This window comes from Camelus dromedarius, chromosome 4 (genome assembly GCF_036321535.1).
Source record: "Camelus dromedarius isolate mCamDro1 chromosome 4, mCamDro1.pat, whole genome shotgun sequence".
Taxonomy (NCBI): Eukaryota; Metazoa; Chordata; class Mammalia; order Artiodactyla; family Camelidae; genus Camelus; species Camelus dromedarius.
Genome location: NC_087439.1, coordinates 17,932,654 through 17,957,398, shown reverse-complemented (window position 1 = coordinate 17,957,398; position 24,745 = coordinate 17,932,654). Strand labels below are relative to the sequence as shown.

General features: G+C 38.4%; 1 protein-coding gene and 1 non-coding gene across 2 annotated transcripts in view; one reads left to right on the top strand and one right to left on the bottom strand.

Annotated features, from left to right (window-relative positions):
• Positions 1-15,337: 15,337 nt before the first annotated feature.
• The window catches only part of MAP3K19 (mitogen-activated protein kinase kinase kinase 19), a 42,596-nt gene continuing 33,188 nt past the window's right edge, over positions 15,338-24,745 (top strand). Inside the window, exons 1-4 of the mRNA XM_010984051.3 lie at positions 15,338-15,530; positions 20,052-20,240; positions 22,236-22,390; positions 24,240-24,355. Of these exons, the coding sequence (XP_010982353.3) occupies positions 15,357-15,530; positions 20,052-20,240; positions 22,236-22,390; positions 24,240-24,355 (634 nt within the window). The 5' untranslated portion in view covers positions 15,338-15,356. The remainder of the gene's footprint in view (positions 15,531-20,051; positions 20,241-22,235; positions 22,391-24,239; positions 24,356-24,745) is intronic.
• LOC116153167 (small nucleolar RNA SNORA51) lies at positions 19,511-19,642 on the bottom strand. The gene has a single exon (XR_004136961.1). It is a non-coding gene; the product is annotated as a small nucleolar RNA SNORA51 (small nucleolar RNA).

Below are 24,745 nucleotides of genomic sequence, written 5' to 3'. Positions count from 1 at the left end.
TTTGTGCTTCTTTTTTTTTTTTTTTTTTTTTTATGTTTTTGTTCCTGGGAAGGAAGAACTTACTCTGCCCTCAACTCCCCCTTCTCTGGCTGTTTTAACAAAATCTGAAATTTTCCTGTAGAGTAATGAATTCTGGAAAGGAACAAAAGCAAGGAAATAAGACCCTAGACTCATGTGGATACGATTGTATTAAAAAACCTAAAGCACACTGGTTTGGTTTTGTTTATTTTTATTGACCCTCTATTGATTGATTGCAAAGTACTAAGCTAGGTGCTATCATATCCACTCTCCCTCACCCCCCACCCCTCAAAGAACTTACGCAGTTTGGGGAAGTCGTGAAATAAAATCATTATGTTAGTTGTCTGGTTTCTGGGAAGAGCAACATTCTGTTCAATGAACACTTCACTTTTTAAGTCCTTGAGGAACAGAAAGGGTACCAGTGAGCAGTTAATAATTTTATCTCATACCTACAGAAATATTTACAGAGAAAACCATACCATGTCCAGGATTTGCTTCAAAATAATGGGAGTGGGAAGTAGATAGGGCTAGAATTAAAACAAGATTAGCAATGAGTGAATAATTTTTTAAGCCGGTAATGGGTACATATGTATTCGTACTAATCTTTCTACTTCTGTTAGGTCTGAAAATTTTCATAATTAGAAGTTTTCTTAAAAGTTAAATCTTGGTGGAGCAGTATAACTCAAGTGGTAGAGCGCAGGTTTAGCATACATGAGTCCCTGGCTTCAATCCCCAGTACCTCTATCGGAAAAAAATTAAATCTCATTTAATGATTTTTTTTTTTTTTTTTTGCAATTCACAAGTAGGAATTTGGCAGCAGAGGACTCAGAAAAACAACTTCAGCAATCTTTTAAAAATTAATCTTATAATAAGAGAGATATTAAAAAATTTGGTGGAGTTGATGGTACAGATGAGGAAGCTACTATCAGAAGAATTTTGACAACAGATAGTTACTGCCAGTGATAACTCTATCTCTCGATATTCCTTCTAGTTTCTGTCCACTACACTAGTAGGAGCTGGAGGTTACTACTGCAGCAATCTCTGCCAAGAGGTCTCAACTTTGACCTTCATTCATTTATTAAACACCTACTATAAGCCAATCACTATGCTAGGCTCCTGGGAAATGAAAATAGATTGCAGATATGGTCCCTGACTTCAAGGAACTCAAGATCTAGTAGGGAAGCTGGAAATTTGCTCCACAAACAGAAAGAAGAGGTGCTACATTTATCAGTATCACTGTTAGCAATGTGGAGGTCAGTGGTGACCTTGACAAGAAGAATCTTGGAAGACAGCTGAAGGATAAGATGGAGGGAACCAGGTTGGGGGCAGGGAAGGCTTCTAAGCATATCCAGAGGCCTAAGGGTAGGAGACTCTGACCTATCTAATGAATTGAAGGAAGACATCTGGAGCACAGTAGTTGCAGTGAAGTTGGGGAGGTAGGCATTGGCCAGACCACATAGGGCCTCCTATATGACAGTTATGTGAAGCACAATGGAAATCACTCAAATGTTTTAAGCAAGCGAGTAATGTGATCCAGTTTACGTTTTGTGAAAGTCTGCTACATGAATAGATTGGTGGCGGAGGCTGGGAGGGGGATTAGGAAAGAAGTAGCTACAGCTAGCAACGATTAAAGCACCCATTGAGAGATGGTGTGGAGGCTCTAAGTAGGGTGGTCAGCAGACAAGGTGAACAGAGTTGATGTGTGTTTTGGAGATACCATAGACAAGACTTGATGATGGATTAAATGCAGGGATAAGGGAAAGGCAGGAATCAAAGATAATTTTCAGGATTCTGACCTAAGCAACTATGTGAGGATGATGCCATTTTCTAAGAAGATGGGAAGGAGCGAAAACAGTACTATCTGGTTAGGCAAGTGTTAAATTTGACATGCTTGTAAGATATTCAGGGAGGGGTTGTAAAGGAGAAAATTGGGCATAAGAATAGGACTCAGAGGCAAGGTCTGGGGTGAAGATATGCATTTGCGAGTACTTTAAATCACAAGATAGATGAGATGATTTAAGAAGAGAATATAGAAAGAGAAGAAAAGGAGCCTCACATAAAGGCCTGAAGAAATTTTGTATTTAGAGAATGGATAAAGGAAAGTATTCAGAGAAAGAAAGAGGAAAGGAGTGGCTAGGGAAATAGGAAAACAAGGAAAGAGTGATGGCATAGAACCTGAGAAAGGAGAACATTTCAGGATGGTAAATACTGACCGCTGCTGATAAAGCAAGAGGAAGAGGAATATAGGGTCAAGGACGATTGGTGGTGGTAGTTGTTTCTTGGGTCTTTGTCCTTAAAGCAGAGGATAGTAGATATGTTTAAAAGCAGATGATAATAATCCAAGAGATTGAGAAAGAGATCCATGAGGAAGGGGAGATGGAAGAGCTGAAGTTCTTGATAAGGTGAGAGGGAGGAAACCCACAGAGTTGGTAGTTGCACAACTCCAGGGGGCACCATTCACATTGCATGAAGTCATGCTTCAGGAGGTGCCCCTACAGAGATCACCTTGTGGATAGCGCTCCCCAGAGTGGTACCAGGAAGTCAGGGCACATGTGGCAGGAGGGGATGAAGGATATGTGGTGAGTTTAGGGGTTTTTTTGAGAAGGAAAAGAAAGGAAGAAAAAGATAGAGACAGACATAGACATTGGAATAATTGTACATATAAAAGGAAAAGAGTTGTTCACCTTTTTAATATTCTCACCAAGAGAAGTAAGTTTGTAGGCTTTTAAGGTCAAACAAATCCAGGTTCAGCCACTTGCTAACTATCTGACTTTGGGCAAATTACATGACTCCTCTAAACCTCAGTTTCTCTATTAGTAAAATGGGATTTGTAATACCCCTTACTGCATAGGATTGTGGCAAAGATTAAGTTCTATCTACATGTATTAAATGATCATCACAGTGACCTGGCATGTAGTAGGTGATTAATTATGGTAGTAGCATTTATAATAAATGCTTTATATAATGAAAGCCATGAAGTGCTACTCACCTGTAAGGCATTACTTTTTTTTTTCCTATTTGCTTAACCACGTAGAAGTTTTGGTACATACCAAAATCAGAACCTAAAAAAATCACATGGCTTCATGAAGTTAAATTTTAGAAACTGTATGAAACAGCCTCATCAGGTTGCTAGGTAAAGTTTTCTTCCAAGGTATTTTTGGCTCCTTGTCTTCTCCCTGGAGAAACTTTTAAAAGAAGTTATTTGTTAAAGCGAAGTGTGAGGCTGGGATGCTAATGATGAAAAGTACCCAGGGGAGACACACTTTTATTAGATTTTCACTGGTTCACAAAGCAGAAAAGATTTTGTTTCTTCAGTATTAAGAGCTATTTTGCAGCACTTCCAAAGGCAAGGGCTATCTTCCATGCAAGTGTATTCCCTCTCTGGTATAACTTTCAGTTATTTCAAGGTGTTACCAATAATAGCCATGGGGAAAATTTTGACACATAGGCAATTTAAAAGATTAGAAACCTGGAAAAATCACCCTTGGCTTAGTCCTCAGAGGCATGTGGGGGCCTCACAGTTTAATTAGGTCCTAGTGAGAGAGCAGACGTTGTTTGTGAGAGGAGCAACAGCAGTGGGACTACAGCATCCTCATCTGCCTTGATGGCCTCTGTGCAGGGAGAATCGGGAATTTCCTGTGAGACGGCCAAGAGATCAATTCCAATCAAAGAAACAGCTGGAAGAGGAAGATATCCAATGAGAACAAGAACCTCTTTGGAGAGAAATTCCCTAAATCAAAATTATCAGAATTGTCAAAATTACCAGCATTTATTCATTCATTCAACTCAGTAAAATTTATCAAGTATCTACTGTCATGACATGGTGGTCAATCCTATGGAGGGACTCAAAGCGTAAAAATTCATTATACCTGCATTTTTGTGGCATGTGTGAGAATTGCTCCAGGGTGAATACTGAAAAACGGAAATGCTGGGTGGAAGAGTACGTGCATTTTAAAGTGTAACAGATAGCACCAGATTGCAATGTCCAAAATGAGCATTACCAATTTTTATACCAACTAATAGTGTAAAAGTGTAGCCATTTCCCCCACACATTTAATATTATGACCCTTTTTAGAATGTTGCCAGAATGCTGAGCAAAAAATGGTTTGATTTGCATTTCTCTGATCCATAGTGAGGTTGAAAAATTGTACATGTGTTTGTTGGCCATTCGTGTTTCTCTCCTATAAAGAGTGATTTCAAATCTTTCACTTGTTTTTCTGTGGGATTGCAAGAATCTGTGAGGGGGTTTTTTAATATAAAATCTGTTCAGATGAAGCTGACATTCAACCATATTTTGTTGCCTAGGCTCTAAAGAATGTCATTTTTGGCTTCATGTCATAGAGTTGGAGATGTCCGTGTTTGCATTCTCCTTGTGAGCTGCAAAAAAAAAAAAAAAAAAAAAAAAGTCTTAGTTAATGAAACCACCCTATACCCCGCCGTTCAGAGTCACAGAAATTTCTCATATGTCTCTACCAAGTTTCTCTAGACTGTTATCACCCTTGGATCTCAATAATCTCCTTTTTCTCTCTTCTCAGTGCACTGAGACACCCAATTTATCTCCCTTCCTTTTCTCTACCACCCCCTCCACCCACCAACACCTTCTAAGTGGAAAAGAGGAGATTTGGGACAAAGTGTTCTTGGGAAAAGTGTGTTCCTTAAAAGCAGTAGGTCCCTTCATGGTCTTCCTGAAGAAGCTTCCACCTTTTTCTACAACTGTGCTGCAAGGGACAAACAGGTTATGCCTAACAGGCAGAAGACATAGCTCACCTCCAAACCACTGCTGCCTCAGAAGAAAAGCTGTTTTTAGAACATTAAAGTCATTTAACTCTTTCCTACTCAATACATTGGGGTTGCCTAGATATTCCAAAATTATTCAGTCTATTCTTAGAGCTAACATTGGATTCAAGACTTTAACTATCAAAAAAAAAACAAAAACAACTTTAATTGTCTTTTCAAGCCCCTCCTTACAGCGTCTCATTTGCTACTATTGTTTACTGAAATTCTCTCTCCTCCTCTCTACCTAGCCTGAAAGTAATACTAATAAAAAAAAAAACCCTCTAGAGGGGAGGGGATAGTTCAGTGGTAGAGTGCATGTTTAGCATGTACAAGGCCCTGGGTTCAATCCCCAGCACCACCATATAATAAATAAATAAATGAATAAACCTAATTACCTCCCCACCCAAAATAAAAAAGGCAAAAACAAAAAATAAATAATTAAAAAAAAAACATAGCTCTACTCAGAAGTTGAGCTTTTCCAGTAGTAAGCAAAATGGCACTGCATGGAATTCTCCAATTTTTTCGCTCTCCTGGGCGTATATTCAGTTCTAGAAATATTCACTGAGAACCTTCTAAATGTAAAACACATAAACACAATAGGAGAAACAAAGCTAATTAAAACACACTCCTTGTCCTCTAGAGACTAGAATCTAATGGAGAGAAAAAATAACTCGGGGGTGGGGTATAGCTCAGTGGTAAAGCACATGCTTAGCATGCACGAGGTCCTGGGTTCAATCCCCAGCACTTTCATTAAAATAGATAGATAGATAGATAGATAGATAGATAGATAGATAGATAGATAGAAAGAAAGAAAGAAAGAAACTATTGCCTTTCCTGAAAAAAGAAAAATACTTTTAAAAAAATCCTCTGAAACAAGGCTGACTCTGTCACAATAAAACTGTGAAATGACAGCAGAACAGAGTGGGTTGGAGGGGTGCACACTAGACCAGAGAGGCATGTGAGCCTGGAAAGTTCAAAGGCCCTCAGGAGTATGGCTCAATGAGGATAGGCTTTTGAACATGGTGACCACCAGAGGGAGGACTTAATCACTGTCTTATTTCTCATGTTCTGGGTTTTCTTATGTCATGAAATTGTTTTTCTTATTTTCTTTTTCAACATCCCAGATTTTTAGAACCAGAGAGGGTTTCAGAAATCATATTACACAACACTTTCAACTTATAAATAGGAAAATTAAGCCCAAGTCACATAGCTAGGTAACGTTGAAGAGGAGGGCTCAGTAATCCTAACTTCTCTTCTAGGCTCCTGGCTCCAAAAAAAAAAACCTTTGTTTGTTTTCATTTCTCAGCTCTTCTGTCTCTCGAAATATCAGTGTCTGATATCACCTATAGGTGGGAACTCTAAGGCGTGATTCAAAGATAATTGGATTCAGTAGCTGAATGTGTGTGTGTGTGTGTGTGTGTGTGTAACACAAAGGACTGTATTTTCAAATCAGACTCACACAAATTTAGATCTCATCCAGTATCAAACTTTATGAATAATTTCAGGAATATAATCCATCAACAGGGGCAAGCAAAGCAGAGGGAGGTCTGAGACACTGAGGGTAGCACCCAGGTCTCTCCTTCCCAAGTAAGATAGAAGCTCTCTGTAATGAAACATTTCCATTTTACAGACAGATAACTGAATAGTTTCTGTTAACATTTTTTAGGAAGCCAGGCTCCTTAAATTCATTCATTCACCATGAGCAGTCCTAAAGTAGGCAAAGTGCATTCCATAAACAAGGACACTCCTCCTAGCAAATAACCATGTATCTTTCAGGAGGTTTAGTTACCGTCATGTTTACAATACTGGGTCATCTAAGTTCTTTCTTTGTCTGAAAATATCTTGACCTCTCCAGCCCCAGAAATGGGAGAGAAATGGATCACAGGCCAGTTGTCTTAACTCCTTCTTGCCCAATGTTTAAATATTCAATAAAAAGTCAATAGGCCCCATATGTGTACAGCTTCCATAACAATTCCAGATTTTAAATAGTGGGGAAGAAAAAAAATAATAAGCCTGTAGCTTTTCCATATTTAACTATGATCAGAGGTAGCAGGGGGAAGAGGAGATGGAAGGGTTAGAATTTTGGGTCTGGAGCATCTTTAATCATAGCCTGTAAAAATGTTATTCCAGATTGGTTTCTTCGGGCCAAACTGAGAGGGGTGATTAGGAGACATATTGACCCTGGCTGATTAACAAGGGAAACACTCTTTAAAAAACAGGTTGTTTCTCTTTCCTGCACCTGGTTCCTTGATTCCAAGGACAGAGCCATACAACAGGACATTTTATGTCCCACAACCACTGCATTAATCCCAAGGACATACCCCAGTAACTCTTTCTTTGTTCTCTTTTTTCCCACTGAAGTTTCTGTTTTAGGGCTAAGCTCCAAGGGAGGAAAGAGGCAGTAATAGAAGTTGATTGGAACCACCCGAACGAAGATATGATGGCAGAGCCTTCCAATAAAAAGACCACATGGCCTGATTGGGGGCTGGGGCCGACTCAACCAGCTACGTGGCCAACAGCTCCCCACTCAAGTGTTTTCTTTTTTTCCTTCTCTCTCTGAGCAATAAAGCAGTTCTTTATTCATGTTGTCCATCTGCCTCTACTGAACATTCATTCTCAATGGGTGGGCAAGGACCCACGTGTCCTTGGTGGGGAGCGGGGGCTTGTCCACTCGTTTGGTGGGCTTTCCAATTTGGGGTCCCTCTACCTGTTAACAAAACAAGTAATAGAGACTTCAGGCAAATAGTCATTTCCCAAGGCCTTTTATTTCACTCTGTCTTCATTTTTACAAAAATATACTCATAAGAATGTCCTTCAAACAAGAGCACTCTTATAATGTTTGCCTTCAAAGCTTCCACTCACTGGTAGGTACTTTGGTAAACCAAGCATCAATTGTTTTTGCACTCACTCTGACTTCCACTGCTGCACCCTACAATCTTTTCTCCATAGAACTACCGATATGATAAAAAAAAAAATCAAATCTTGTCGCTCCCTTGAGGAAAACGCTCTGATGGTTTTATATTGCACTTGGAATAAATCAAACTCTTTACTATACCTATGAGGCCCTTCAAGATCTGGCTCCTGCATGCCTCTCCAACCTCAATTCTAATACCTTCCCCGTCTTCCCTCCTTCTGTAACTTTAACATGTTCCATTTATACAGACCTTAGGGCCTTGGCACCAGCTATTCCCACTGCCTGGAATGCTCTGTCTCCAACTCTTCATGCTTGTCTCATCTCTGTTTCTGAAAAACTGAATTCCTTGGAAAAACATGATTTAAATAAATGACTATTTCTCAAAACAAGAGGCAAAATGTGGATTACTCTTTGTGGAACCAACTGAAAGATTCGTGGATTGCAGACCAGCCTGACACCAAGGGTAACCCTGCAGAAATGCTAAACATCAGAAACTACAGTACCTGTAACTTCCTGTTGACATAAAATCTAAGAGAGTATTATTTCTCCTGGGAGTAGTAACAAGGTGGGATGTAGGAAGTAAACCTGTATGTACTTGGATTCGTGTCAAACTGCTTCAGGCTGAATTGCGTGACGAAAGAGTATACACAAACCTAGCAATCTCTGAATGGTTGATTGGTTTTTACCTTGTAGTGTTCACTCACTGGAGAAGTGTGTATATGTGAGTGCGTGCGTGCGCGTGCACGTGTGTGTGTGTGTGTGTGTGCTGTATTAGCACAGTAAAAGTGGTGAATATTTCAACAATGTGGTCAGGCTGTTTAGATTCAACCTCCAGCTCTACCATTTATTAGCTTAAAATATCTGAGCCTCAGTGTCCTCATCTGTAACATGGGAACGATGGTGATTGTAGTGTCTATTCCATAGAGTTGTTGTGAGGGTTAAATGACATCATTCATGTAGAGGACAAACGTAGTAAGCATTTAATAAATGTTAGCTGTTGTCATGATAAAATATTTGTACCCTATTCAGTTGAGTATATATGTTGTGTTAAGTACAAATTAGAAGAGAAAAGCCCACATCCTTCAGGAAGTGGCAGAAAAGAATCTAGCAGCACACAGATGCCAGGTGACCTTATGTCTAAAGTGTCCCTAAGTCTCCTTCCTTGTGAGTGTGCTTTTGTGGACCACAATTTAAAGTCTCTTTCACTGTGTTTATTACCATTTATACTCAGACAAAAATGCAGTCCATTTGCACAAGCTTTTGCTTGGGAACATCACAAGTCTAGACAAGAACTATGTTCTCGTGTAAGAATCCTCATTCACTAGTGCTTTCTCAAGTATACAACCAGTTTGGAGCTAATCTATTGGAGTCTCACTCTGTAACCTATACTCTGATTTGGAAAGGAGCCCTTTCGACACATTATAGTGATTATAAACGTATAGCTATCTTTGAAAAAAATCTCAGTAAGTTGATAATAGCAATTGTGCCAACCGTGGAAGTGCATGGGGGGTCCAACTCTTTTAAGTGCTTAAACAGCAACTTTGAAGAGTGCACAACACCTGTTTTCCTTCCTGAATGAGACTGGAGGAAGGAAATGCACAGTGGATGGTTGCCTGGGTGACAGCCTGTAAACTAAGCAGTCTCTTTGCAGCTAACTGAAGAGTTTGTGCACCCAGAACCAGCTTTAATTATCTTTTTTTTTTTAAAGTACTTTGAGCTGTGAAACGTTGGAAAATAATCAAAGAAAAAAATCCAAATCTATGCTGCTTTTAAATGCATCTCCTGTTGAAGGGTGGGTTGACAGCTGTCCCAGAAATCAGTGCCACGATGAATTAGGATGATGCTGACTGCTGTTTGGCGTGTTGTTTCTTCAACTGTGTACCAACTTCCTCAGCAAAACAGACCACAGGTAAGCCAAGTCTCTGCTTTTCATCACATTTTAGATAATACCATAAGTTGCAAATTTTTTTCCCTCCTCAAAGGATATCCCAGAGGAGGAACATCAGGTAAACTGATAGAGGAAATTGTGTCCTAATCTCAAATAATTATATCCTTAGAGTTGTTGTAATAAATTATTTTTGACTTTTCAAAAGTCCCTTCCCATACTTTATACAAATGCCTCTAGATCATAGGCTAAATTGGTAAAGACCAAAAAAGTATATAAAAATGCTTATGTCCATTGAATTACACCCAGGGACCATCATTTGTTTTAGTTTAATCACCCATATGTTTGTAAACTTTACATGGTATGAACCTTCCTGTGACCACTCAGTATTGTATACATGTATTCTTGGCCAGATTTTCTTGACATGAAAAGGAATTTCCATTACTTTAAATCTTAATTACATAAGATTCCAAATCCAATGTACACTGTAAAAAAAAAAAATCTTGTTTTACAAGTAGATTAATCATGCATAAAATTAAAGATAAAAGAACTGGACTCCAGTAGATGCTAAACCAGAAATCCCTACAGAATGAAATGCTACTGCTTAAAAAAAAACATTGATCAAAACAATCCTAAAAGAAAAACTGAGAAAAGCTTTCTTATGAAAAAATTTAAGTTGGAGATGTACAAATTACAGATCAGAAGAGAAAATGGAGCTCACTAATAAAAAGCAGTGTGGGTCTGTCCATGTTAATTGAAAGGGCTACCTAGATACAGGGATACTGCTATATGTCCATTCAATCTTCATTGTCTTTCTCCTGTCACTAAGTGTGCGAGACAATGGATGACCAAATAGCGACCACACTGCCCAGTACTGTAGTGATTTGATTTGATAACTCTTGGGTTTCAATTTGTTTAAATCTTAATTTTATTTTTTATTTATGAAGTAGATACTACTTTTGAAATGCTCTCACTTAAAGGTTATATTGAAGAGCTAAACCACAATTCTTTAACATATATCATCACTTCATTGCTAGGGGTAACAACCTTGGGAAAAAATACCTTTGGGATTTTATTTCCACTTTATGAATAAATGGGTGATATAAATGTATGTTTCTTGTCTAGTTGTTATTTGACTATCCGATTTTTAGCTTTATTGAGGGACAGGTTTTAATTATCCTTTGTTTCTGAAAGCATTTCTTTTAACCAAAATGATATTGCAAATACTGTTTTCAAAAATAAGTGTATAAATCCAAGCTGCAAAGCAGTTTGCTGGGATAGATATGTATAGTGGTTTTAAATTATTCCATGGCCTGATTTTGAGGTTATCATTTGCTCCTCAGCCTTTAGAAAAGCTCCAAGTACCCTGCATATTCAATGTTAATGATTAGGATAATGATGATTGAGTGACAGCAATCAACCAAATGTCTGCTTCATTTAGAAGAGCTTAAAGGAACAGACAGGCATTGGTGCTGGTGGCAGTGTAAATTGGTACAGCCATTCTGGGGAATAATCCAGCAGTATTTAGTGAGATTAAATACGCTCGAACCATTCACCTCAGAGAAACTTTGGCACGGTGCATAACAAGGCCTGAACAAGAATGCTAATCACATTGTCATTTGTGGAGTAGGAAATTGGAGGGAACTTAGATGTCCATCACCAAGGGAAGAGACACTGAGTGTGGTGGATACATACTATTCAGCCACTAGAAGCAAATAACCAGAGGTATACATAACTATAAGGCTAAAGCTTAAAAACAACCTGTCAAGTATGGAGGTTCCTTAAAAAACTAAAAATAGACTTACCATATGATCCAGCAATCCCACTCCTGGGCATATACCTGGAGAAAAAAATAATTCGAAAAGACACATGCACCCCAATGTTTATAGCAGCACTATTTACAGTTGCTAAGACATGGAAACAACCCAAATGTCCATCAACAGATGAATGGATAAAGAAGTTGTGGTATATTTATACAATGGAATATTACTCAGCCATAAAAAAGAATAAAATAATGCCTTTTGCAGCAACATGGATGGACCTGGAGATTGTCATTCTAAGTGAAGTGGGCTGGAAAGAGAAGGAAAAATGCCATATGATATCACTTATATGTGGAATCTAAAAAAAAGGCCACAAATGAACTACTTATTATTTGTAACTTATATGATTGATTTCTTGAATATGTGTAAGCACATTTGACTGTCCTTTATGATTGGATTACCTCATTCTGTTGATTCTTATTTTGTGGTTGGCTTTATTCATTTGATAACTATGTAAGTTTAAAAAGCTAAAGCTTTAAACTGTTCTTTGAAACAATAATCAGTACATATGTGTTAACTAAAACAATGTGCAGTATATTGTGTATGTGTATTTACATGCAATATATTGTATATGTGCAATCAAATTGTAACAATTCTACCTAATAAAACTGAAAAAAAAAAACAACCTGTCAAGTTAAAAAATAAGTAATGAGGCGAGGCCTATAGTACAACATCAGTTGTGCAAATTTAAAACATACACACGTAACAGAACCATATGCCTTATAAAGATACACATATATCTGAGGATACCTTTTAGGCAGGTTAGACTGGGTTCCCTTGAGGCAGAGAGGAGTGAGACAAGGGATCAGAGCCAAAGGGAAAAAACATAAAATGAAACAATGGGAAAGTCAAGCATGGCACAATCCTGCTAATAAGGAGTATGATTAGCCCGACCCCCTTCAAGGTCCCAAAAAGGAAATGAAAATAGGCCTGTTTTACAAACATTCCTGATGAATATTTGTAAAACACTAGTTGCATTAAGTCTTTTCTGTCACTCAGGCCCACACCTCTCCAGCATGAGATCCCATTTTGCCAACATCTATGCCTTGTTTTCTTCATCTATAAAATATGGATAATGATACTACTGTTCTGAAGGTGCTGTTTGAAATTAAGAAATAAAATATGTATAAAGGATTTAGAAGAGTGGATGGCATATAGTGAGCATTCAATAAATGTTGGTTATTATTGCTGTTATTACATGATCGTCATTATCATATGATATAACTTTGAGCAAAGATAGGGAAAGACTTGAGGGATTGCTTCTCTATTTCAGTTTATTACCTATTAGAAATTTGGAGGAAAAACTTGTGTTTATCCCAGGAACTTTAAATCAAAAGGAATAAGTGGTAATGATCAACGTAAATTAGAAAATAAAGTGAATTGCAAGATTGTGGATTGGATTCTAATCACTAGGTCAGTGTTTCCAGAAGTTGTCCAATAATAGGAATCACCTGAGTGCTTGAACAACAACAAAAAAAGGTATGTCTTAGAGACAGTGAAAAGATCAGCGGTTGCCAAGGATTAGGGAGTAGTGGGGCTTGAGCAGGTGGAGAAAAAAGGGCAGTGAAACTACTTTATACTATAGTGGATACACGTCACTGTCCATTTGTCCATACTCCTAGCATGTCCAACACCAAGACTGAACCCTAATGTGAATTCTTTACTTTAATGAGTCCATGTGGGTTCACCAGTTGTAACAAACGTGTCACTCTGGTGCTGAATGTTTTTTTCTTTTTTCTTTTTGTTTGTTTGTTTTGCTTTGTTTTTTGTAGGGGAGGTCGTTATGTTTTTTTGGAGGAGGTGGTGGGGATTGAGCCTCAGACCGTGTGTAAGCTGAGCATGCGCTCTACCACTTGAGCTATACCCTCCCCACTCTGATGCTGAATGTTGATAGTGGGGAGGCTGTGTCTGTGAGGGTGAGTGGTGGAGGGGTGGTTTGGGGGGGTATATGAGGACTCTGTGCTTTCCACTCAGTTTCATTGTGAGTCTAAAACTGCTCTAAAAAATAAAGTCTATTTTAAAAGAGTCTACTAAAAATTTTTAATTAAAAAAAAAAAGAAGAAGAGATTCCCCAGCCTCATCCCAGACCTACTAAGTCAAAAGGAACCTAGGAATCTTTAATTATAACAACCAGACAGCATCATCCTTTTGCTCAAGCTGATTTAGGAAACTGCACTAAGCTAAGGCCACATTTCTTTGAAATCCAAGGAGACAAGTCATGCTACTTAAATGTTGGCTCTGTTGCTGACCTCATCCGTTATCATTCTGTAGAAGAGAATGCCTGCCTCGGCCAGTATCAGGTCTTCACCAACCATACATAGCCTCTCGAGCCCATGTTTCATTTTCCATGGCCAGTCAGTCACAAATCCTGTTTAGCTTTACTTTCAGATTTTTGTTTCTGCCATTCTAGTCACTATCATAGTAATCTTACTAAAGTGCCGTGTTCCTTAAAAGCACAACCTAAACACTTCATGGGCTTCTCAACCTGTTCAGATGTAGAGAGTAAACTCCCACATGTTCCACTCCTCACTAACGCTGGGTGTAGACCTTTGTTCGTGCTCTTCTCCCAGTCAAAATTGCCCTTTCTCTTTCACTCTCATTCTCCAAATATCATTGATACCTTTCTTTCTGTGTCGTGGTGCAGCCCACGTGGTCATTCCATTTCTCTGACATCTATAAGATTCATTATTTGTTGCTTGACTTTTTTTTGTATTTTATTTTAGCCGTTTTATGTTATGTTCTATTGTGCATATCAGTGAAACCTCCTGAAGGATATATAGCATCCTCTTAACTGAATGGATGGATTTATCAAAAAGTACTATTTCTGAGAAAAAAAAAAGTACTATTTCTGGGGTGAAGTACATGTTCTCTTTGAGAAAGAAAGCTTAAGTAGTCTGGCCCATGAATGCATTTGTATGTTTAGAACATTGAAGACCAATTTTAGACATTTTCTTGTTTAATTTTCTTAGCTTTTCTCCATAAAGTTGTACTATGAAATGGCCTTTTGTTCTTTTGCTTTTAACCAAATGCCAGTTCATTCAATGAAATAGCACATGCCTACAGACCGTGACTATGGTGTCAGAAGCTGAAGTTGAAACAAAGTCTAAGAAAGGATTTTGCGCTGTTTCCAACAGCAAGAGGCTGCATGAGGGAGGCAGTTTGGTGACTTCAAAAACTGTAATTTAAGATATATTTCAATGATCTGGAAAACAGATACTTAAAATTAGGACTTTACCAGAAGATCTAGAATGGTGTCCACCATGCTCTTCAATGACTCATACTGTGCTAGACTTATGAAGGATTCAAAAGTATAAGGCATGAGATGTCTCTGATCTTAAGGAGTTTACAATATTTTGGGGAAGATAGGACTTTCATTAAAAAATAATTATAGGGATTTTAATAAACAACAATAAAGAAAATAAAATCCTACAATAATTTTCACCAACAGAATGTATCAATGCTTTATATATATTATTTCAGATCCTCACCAACCATTTGAAAGGGGATTATCATTTCCATTTTGGAGATGAGAAAATGAAGCTCAGAGAAGCTGAGTGACATGTCCAAGGTCACACAGGTGGTAATCTGGAGGAGCAATTTGAACTGAGGTTCTGTCAGGCTCCAGAGCCTGTACCCTTTCCATTCTGGTGTTGATCCATCCTTTCTTCTTCTGTACCACAGCAGATCTTGCAAAGTGGTGGTAAAATTATTATTGTTCCTAATTTAAAGCATGTGTGCAAAGAATCAAGAATGATGGGATTATAAAGTTTTCCCCTTTTTCAAAATTGTCTTTAAATCTGTTACAATATTTTACACATAAAAGAAGGAAACAGGTGACACTAAAGATATAAAATGTTACACCTGAACCACCCACTACTTTGTTGGCTCTCATTTTATTAAATTGTTTCTTTTTTCTTGCAGGCAATTACATGGAACTAGCAAGATGAATAAAAATAAATTGATTCATGATTTCCTGGAAGTAGTTTCAAGAGGTGATGTGGAACTCATCTGTGACCATATTACCAAAATCCATTCCGTCCTCGGAAACCTTGACTTTCAGCATCCAATGACTGGGAATACACCTCTCATTACTGCAGCAGAAGAAAATCTAGCAGAGGTAACATGTGATGTCTTGGGCCCATGAATAGTTTTCTAAGCTAAGGAGTCCAAGAAAGAGATGCTTTAGAATAGCATAATCATTGGCCAGGGCTATGAGAACAGCCTTGAGTTCTACCCATTGGGTGGAACACCATGTTCATGATCAGTTCTGCTTAGCTGGCACTGAGGTCAACCTGCTGTAATTGTCCAGTGCACGCCATCAGGTTTCAGCTTGACTGAACCGTCAGTGCAACAGGCTCAGGCACTCAGGGGAGTCCCTGTGACGTGAAGTCTCCCTGAGCCAGCAGTTTTGCTTCAGGCGGTGGAGTGGGGGATAAAATTTCCTGCAAAGGGAAAGATACCACTTTTTCATGGGTAACGAAGATGTCATTGCAGCCAGGCTGGCTGCATTCTTAAATATACCATTTCCATTTGACAAACAAGTCTTGTCAGACCTTTCCCACTTTGTCAGTCATTTTATCTGAGTTGACTCACCCCCAAATGGGAATATTGGGCCCGTGGGTCACAAAGTCTCCATGAATTAGGTGTTCAGTTTTGACAAGAGCCCACTAGTGAGTGGGGGAGAGTATAGCTCAGTGGTGGAGTGTGAGCTTGGCATGCACGAGGTCCTGGGTTCAATCCCCAGTGACTCCATTAAAAAAATAATAAATAAACCTAATTACCTCCCCCTAACGAACCAAAAAGGAAAAAAAAAAAAAAGAAAAGAGCCCACTAGTGAGCTAATCTCCAGTTTTCAAAAGTGATGTACTTAGTAGACATGTCAGGGAGGCAAGAAGTCCAAATCCCCAACAGAAGCCTTTAGGTAGAGACTGTCTCATTTTGCCAGAGGCTTCCCAAATTATCAGTCATAGAGACCCTAAAGGGTCAGACTCCAAAGATAATAGTACTTCTCTACCTACTAACGCATCATGATCAGAAGAATCCTCCCTGACACTTAGTGGGATTGGGAAGTATGTACAGATAATACACGAATTCCTCTTGCACGTTTAGAGATGGAAGCCACAACAATAATAGTGCATTGAATTGGCCCAAAGGGCCAAGCACATTAGCTTTCCCTCCCCACTGTGAATCTTACCCAAACTCCAATAGCTGAATTCAGATGACTCACCTCCCTCCCCCAAGGGACTGGGCAGGATGGTGACTTGGGAATCTGAATCCAAGTGAATCATAAAAGTTTGAGTCTCACCCCTCCCCAAAGTTTACCAACATGCTTGTGTGGGTGGCTACAAACTTCAGAACCCTTTGAAGACAGGGCAGCTGGGGTTAAAGTACAGGGGATGGGAGGGTAAGAATATGGTAAAAGAGAGAGGCTCCATTCACATCTCCCCAGTTTCATTTATGGATTCTTTCTTCTCATCCATTAAATATTGGTGTTCCTCAACCATTTGGAGATGGCTCCTAATTCTGTAACTCAGCCCACATTACTGACTGAATTCTTGTATATATGGAATGTTGAGCTTCCAACCTATATCTCCACTTACATCTCAAACACAGCATGTCCAAACTGTCTTCATTTTTTCTTCCCAAATCTAATCCTTCTGATGAACACCAGCATCAGTGCTTCCCATTTTATTAAACAGAATCACCATCTATTTACCTTAAATCATTCATTCCCTCATTCATAAAATATTTATTCACAAAATAAGATCTCTTGCCTTTATAGACTTACATTCTAATGAAGGTGAAAGACAACAAACAAGGAAACAAAAAGCACTTAATTAAATTACAAATTGCTATTAGTGCTTTGAAGTAACCAATAGAGTGAATCATCTTTTGATAAGGTGGTTAGGAAAGTCTTCACTGATGTGGTTACATTTATGCTGAGACTAAAAGAGTAATAAAGGATGACATCTGAAGGGCAACTGAAGCAGAGGGAATAACAGAGACAAAGGCTCTTGCTTAGGAAAACTTTCATATTTGAGTTATAGAAAGGTGACTAGAGTTTGCAGAAGGAGAGGGAACAGTGGTGTAAGATGAGGCTGGAAAGGAAGGCAGGGGCCAGATCACACAGGGCCATAAAAGCACGCAAGGGAACTTTTAAGAACAGCTTTATTGAGTATAATTCATGTGTCATACAATTCACCCATTTGAAGTGTACAATTCAATAATTCTTTGTATATTCACATGAATTTTAAAATATTTTCATCACCTCAAAAAGAACTCCCCACCCCACCTCTAAAAAGGAAAAAACAAACAAACAAACAAACAAACAAACAAACCCCATAGGCTTCAGCTGTCACTTTCTATCCTTCCTCCTTCTCCCGCCTGGGCCCTAAGCAACCACTAATCTACCTTCTGTCTGTAGGTTTTCCTATTCTGGACTTTCATATGAATGCAATCACACAGTGTGTGCCTTCTTCCACTTGGCAGACTATTTTCAAGGTTCTTCCCTTTTGTAGCTGTATCAGTGCTTCATTACTTCTCATAGTAACTTCTTCTATGGATACACCACTTTTTATTTCTCCAGCTGTCCATTGGTGGAAAGTTGGGTTATTTTCCATGTTTTTGGTTACTACAAATACTGCTGCTATAAATATTTGTGCACCGGTTTTTGTGCAGTCATGTGTTTTCCCTTCTCTTTCATTTGACTGCTAGCATTCCTAGGGGTGGAATTGCTGGGTCGTATGGTAACTCCATGTTTTATCATATGAGGAGCTGCTAGACTGGTTTTCAAAGCGGCGGCACCTTTTACAGCAGTGTATAAGGGTTTATCCTTGTCAACATCTACTGCAATCTGACTTTTTAATTCTAGTCTGCCATGGCAATAGGGAAGCTGGGCAAAAGTGGATTGAAGTCGGAAAACTGAGACCAATCTTAATTTTTGGTTCATCATCAGCTCCCACATCTAATCAATTCTACTTCCTAAATATTCCTGGATTATGCCCTCAGCCACTCCATTTCCACTGCCACCTCCATTATTTGGTCACCATCATCTCTCCATGAGGCTACGGCACCAATCTCATTGGTCTCCCAACTTCCACTCTACTCCGCATCAGTCTATTTCAGCAGCCAGAGTAATTTTTAAAAATACTGATCTGATCATGTCTTTCCCCATTTAGAATCTTTCATTGATTCCTCACTGCCCTGAAGATACAACTCTAATTTTTAAAGGGGGTTGGTAAAGTCTTTCAGGATTTAGCTACTGCTGACTTCTCTATCACATTTCCTGCCCCTCCTCCCCCAACCCTGAGCTCCGGCCATGCCTAACTCCTTCCAGAGCTTTGAATGTCATTTGTTGTCTTGTCCACTCTATCAGTCAGCTCAGGCTTCCATAACAAATATACCATAGCCTAAACGACTTAAACAACAGAAATTTTTTTTTCATGGTTCTGGAGGCAGGGAAGTTCAAGATAAAGGTTCTGGCCGATTTGGTTTCTGGTGAGACCTCTCTTCCTGACTCACAAATGGTCACCTTCTCTCCTTGTCCTCACCTGGCAGAGTAAGAAAGCAAGTTCTCTGGTGTCTCTTCTTAGAGGGACACTAATTCTATCAGATCATCCATAGAACCTCGTTTTACCTTATTACTTCCTAGAGGCACTCTCTTCAAACACAGTCACATTGGATTTTAGACCTTCAACATATGAATTTTGAGGGGTCCATAGCATCCACAGTACTTTGTTCACACTATATCCTTTGCTTGAAAGTGTTTCTCCCAGTCTTTACCTGGTTGACTGAGTCTGATTCCTCAGTTCTCATCACTTTCTCCAAGAAGTCTTCTTGGACACTCCAAGACAGCTTAGTAAGTTTCTTCAAAGTGCTCCCCTCAGTCTCCTGTATTCACCTCATCATTGGATTTGTCACATTGTGTTGCAGTTGCCTTTTTAACTGTCTCTGTTCCTCCCTAGATTGTAAATGCCTTAAAGGCCAGTTATCTGTTTTATTGGAGTCTTAGCACCAAGAACAGCTCTTGACAAATACTAGTCACTAAATTCATTATTTATTGAATAAATTATGCCTTTATTATTTTTTCCCTCCATCCCATGTCCTCCCATTCACAATACAGACCAGGCAAGGGCCGGTGCTGAGGTGTGTGTGGGATGGGTTTACTCTGCCTCCTCTTTCTACACAGTCAAGTGCAAGAGTACAGCCTGTCATAAGCATCAGGAGGCCACCATTATCATTTTGAAGAGAATTTATTCTCTCCCTAAAAATACGTGTGGAAATACTTGCAACATTCAAGAATATAAGTCTGCATTTTAGGGTTTTATATTCTAAATTACAGGTGATACTAATAGGATTGATTCAATATTTCATGTGGATTTAATATAAAATATTCACAGACCTATAGTTAAAAAAAAATAGTACCCCCAAACCATCCATTGAGATTTTTGTTTCCAAAACTTGAAAAAGGCAAATAGCAGTCACCTACATTCAAATCAATCCTTCATTTTTATGCCTCTCCTGTTCTCCTTTCCTATATCATGAATCAGAGCTGCATTCAACTAAGTAAGTTTTCTACCCAACCAGAAGACACTATTGGTACTCAAAAATGCTAAATAAGACTGGTGTGGTGTTGCAGGTTGTTGGATTTCTTCTGGAAAAGGGAGCAGATATCACCCTTTGCAATTACAGCAATCAAACTGCAGTCCATGTGGCTAATTGTGATGTCCAAAGACAACTCTTGGCCATCAGTGGAATCAAGGCTCCCCAAATGCAGCTTCTACAAAGTTCATGGCAAGGTGATCTTGAACAACTTCAACACTTGCTGGTCAGTTAAACTGATGTTTGCTTCTGCCTTTGGGTAGGTGGGTAGGTGTGGGATGAGAAGGGAACAGACTATACAGGACTCCTTTCAAAGAAAAGTAAGTTCTTTTCAAATGCAGTCCCAGAACGTTTCAGGCAGGAAATAGGAAAAAGCAACAGGATCAAACAGGACACTGGGGTGGAAAACAAGTTAATAAAAGAACACAGCAGCAGTCTATTTACACCTTCCTCTAGCTGGGTGCTAGAAGTCACAGAGAACCCTCGGGAAATGATGTACTCTTAAGGATGCCCTTGGAGAACCACTGTCAACTTGCTCAGAGGAGTTCCCTTGACATCACTGCCATTTGTACAATTGCTGTTTAGATCCCTTTGGACCATTTGCAGTTATTACCTTTATACTGAAAAGGGAATCAGAGAGTCTATGCTTTGCATAATATTTAGTTGTGACTAAAGAAAATAAGAGGATAGCTTTTTAAATGCTGTCTTTTTTGGGGTATTGATTTTCTTGTTTAAATTTTCTGCCCATAGATACTCTTTCCCAAAGTAACTTGCAAAACTACATGCATAACCAAGGACATTAATTATTGGCGAAAAGCAACTGCTTACTCTTGGCATTTACCTTCAGAGATACTGTCAGATCACATGACCTTCCAACTGAAAGAAAATCAATTGCTGCTAGGAAACAGTTTCTTCCATTCCCTTATGGTAGAGATACACACAGATGAAGAAAAAATGAAAGATAGGCTGGTCCCCTAGAGTTCAAGGAAATAAACAACAAAATCTCAAGGACTCTAAATGCTTTTGTTTTACAAAATGATAATCTAAAATTGCCATACAGTCATTAACTGAGGCTTACAAATGTTTTTGGATGACACTACATTTTATTTTAATTTTGTTTTCAACAGCTGTTGTTGTAATTCCATGTCTGTTTTCATAACCACATTTTTCACTCCTAAAGATGAGCAGCCGAGTTTTAAGAAACTGGTACCTGTACCTAGATTCAGAACTTAATCAACAGATGCTGAATTAACGCATTACTGCGAGGCTATTCTCAGCTTAAAATTTCATGTCGGTGCTAACTAATAATAAACATTGATATAAGAAGTGGTTCCTTTTCAGAGACTGAAAAAAAAAACTAACTAATTAATTCCCATAGCACCCCTCTGAGGTAATATCATTATCCAGAGTTTGTCCCTGGAGAAACTGAGGTAAAGACACTGACTATATTGACACAGAAATAACATAAAATAGAGATGGAAATTCACGAGTTACTTTGGTCTATAAAATAAACACTTTGGCTAATTTGGCCTTCCAGTAGCTTCTTAGTTCTGAATTATCCATTTTAAATTTTACTTTCATTAAAACAACAAATAACATATATATAGCCACCTCCGTTAGACTATATAAATACAGGTAAATGAGCTGCCTTATGATTGTAAATCATTCATTCATCCACAAATGTTTACTGAGCATATATCAAACACTCTGCTCAGTGCTTTTCATAGTCTATCTCCAATCATCAAAACAACGCTGCAAGGAAAATAACTTATTCTTACTTTGCTGCTAAAGACCCTGAAGGTCAATGACTAAGGTTGCCAGAGTTTGCAAATAATAAAAATACCGGACACTCATTTAAATTTGAATTTCAGATAAAGAACAAATAATTTTTAGTATGACTATGTCTCAAATGAAAATTACTCATTATTTAACTAGATGTCCCTTGTTTTTATCGGGGTGATTTTATCAACTTTTAACAGCATGTCCTTGATATAAGCCTGTCAGGAAGGTTAAATAACCAGTTTAAGGAGTTCAGATTCAAATAGAGTTCTATCTTTCTCTCAGCCCTCTGTTCTTTCAATTCATCAACTCCCTCCAAGATATTGAGAAAGAATGTCTTGAAGTTAAAATGCGAATTTGGCCAAGCAATGAAAATGTGAAGATTAGTATTAATTAGACATACAGTAAAAACATAACTGAAATAAAGCTTCGTGTTTTAAAGATGTCTGAAGAGTTCCTGGATATAAACTTCCCAAACCAACATGGCCTGACCCCTCTGATGCTGGCTGTGAGAGATGTGGACCTGTTTGAGAGTCTTGATATGTTAACCCTCTACAGACCTGTGGAGGTTCTGTCTGAGCTCCTCAGACATCATGCGTGAGTATGCGTGGTCAGCCAGCTCCAGTGGAAGGGTGTCGTCTCTGCCATTGTTACTTACAGAAGTCAACTGCAAACCAGGACATGTAGATTGCTATACATATATATTCGTGTGTGTGTGTGTGTGTGTGTGTGTGTGTGTGTGTGTGTGTATAATGCATGTGCATGTTCATAAAAGGGATTTTGCAAATGCAAAGTGATGAACAAATGTTAGATGCTGCTATCTATTATTATGATATTGGCCCTTAGTTTTATTTGTTTAAACACTTACTCTCTTGGTAGTTACTGGGAATGTCAAATAATTCTTGAGTATGCAGCTCCCTACCCCTAAAACGTTCGTAATTATTTCAGAAAGCAGTGTCAACTATCAAAAACAATTTATAGTAGTGATTTACAGGTATCTAAAAGTTACATGTCAGCATACTCTTTTAGGATGGGAGAAGTAAACAATTAACTTTTTAAAAAAGTTAGAGAGTTCATAAGCGATCTTTCATGTCAGAATTTCAGTTTCCTAACACTGTCACATATTTATTTTGTAGTCAAATAAGAAGAGATGGCCAAAGGTCTTTCTCAGTATTTCTTATAAATTTTGTTTTGGGGGGAAAAAAGGGAGAAAGAACTTCCAGAACAAGAGTATAGTCAAGAACATGAGCAACTGTAAAAGGATCAGTTAGTACAGAAGTCTGAAGTTACATCAGATTTTAAAGCAACAACTGAGATTGTTAAAAATGGAGATTATTGGGCACCACATAGAGATGGTATTCAATAGGCCTGGGGTGGGGTCCAGAACACAGGAGATCAAAGGCCACCCCACGGAGAAACACTAATCAAGGCAGATGAGCCAGCTAAGGTCCCAACGAGTTAAGTGACTTGCTTAAGGCCATCTCTCAAGGTAGTGGTGGCCCCTCAATTCTTGGTCCTATGCCAATTCTTTTGAATTTTGGCCTTTGAAGGAGAAAAGGCCATAAGAATATTGTTGCAGATCATCAAACATGACCCTGTCCCACAACAATAAAGAGATGCAAATTTGAAGGTGTTAGGTTGGAGACCATGATCAGCTTGCTCTGGGTCCCAGAATGTGACTAGTGAAGCACGTTTAATCATTGTGTTTCCCTCACCATCATCTGTTAATAGAGTTTTCATCATTTACCCCTGGACCTCTCTGAGCTGAGGCCTGATTCTACTATTCAGTACAGCATAGAGAGGAGATTTGTGCTGATGCCAGGAGCCCTAAGATCAGCCAGTTGGTCTTAACAATCACAGGGCAAAGAGGAATGAAAAAGTCATGCAGAGAGAGATTTTATGATAAGATCATTCCACTCAAAGAAGATGCTATAAAATAAGCATATCAGTTTTATTTCAAAGAGAGATTCTATGCTATTCTACTATTGTGAATGATAAAAGAGCTAGCAGTTAGCATTAGGAAAAAAGAAATATTGAGAATAGGCAGTTAGCTAAATCATTGGAAAGAAAAAAACCAATCCATTCAGCTATTTGGGATGACAAGATAATAGTTTACCAAGATGTTTTTATCTTTACTTGATTTATCATATACATCATTAAAGAATGATGAAACTTTTTGTCCAAAGTTGGAAATTTTCTGCAAATATTGGAATGTTTTTAGAAAGGAAGGGGCATAAAATTCACAGCCTTTTATTTTAAAATCCTTTTATTTAAAAATCTTGAAAAATTGTCACTCTTTACCTCATACATAATGAAATCGTTGTTATCCCCAAACTGTGTAAGATTACTTTTATTTACTTGATGTCAAAGTTTTTCCTCTCATACTGATTTTGTTTTTCAATAGATTTAACTAAATAATCCTTGACGTTGATTCTATTCTTCCTAGAGATCCTAAACTCTGTGATTTTAGTGGAAAATCAGCGATACATTATGTGTCACAAATAGAGAGTTTTAGGAAACAGCAATTATTGGACATTCTAATGAATTCTATGCCAAAACCAGGTAAATATTTCTATTCCATTTTCAAAATTCTCCAACTATAAAAGCCCTATTAGAAATCTTTCTTTTTCTACATGTATTTGATGGATCCATTGAAAGAAATCAACTATTTATTGAGTAGTAATTTTGTACGAGACCCAGGACTAGGTACTCTAGGGCATGCAAAGATGTCTAAGAGGTCTAAACTTTTTAAAGTGTTCAGTATGTTCAGGGACACATCACATAAGTCAGAGGAGAAAGAGCTTGTGGTAAAATTGTAAGGGGAAGAGGAACTTCCAGTGGCTCTTCCTTCCACGAAAGTATAGTCAAGAATGTGAGCAACTGCAAAAGGATCAGTTAGTATACTAGGATGAGTACAGAAGTCTGAAGCTACAGGAAGGAAGAGAAAAGGAA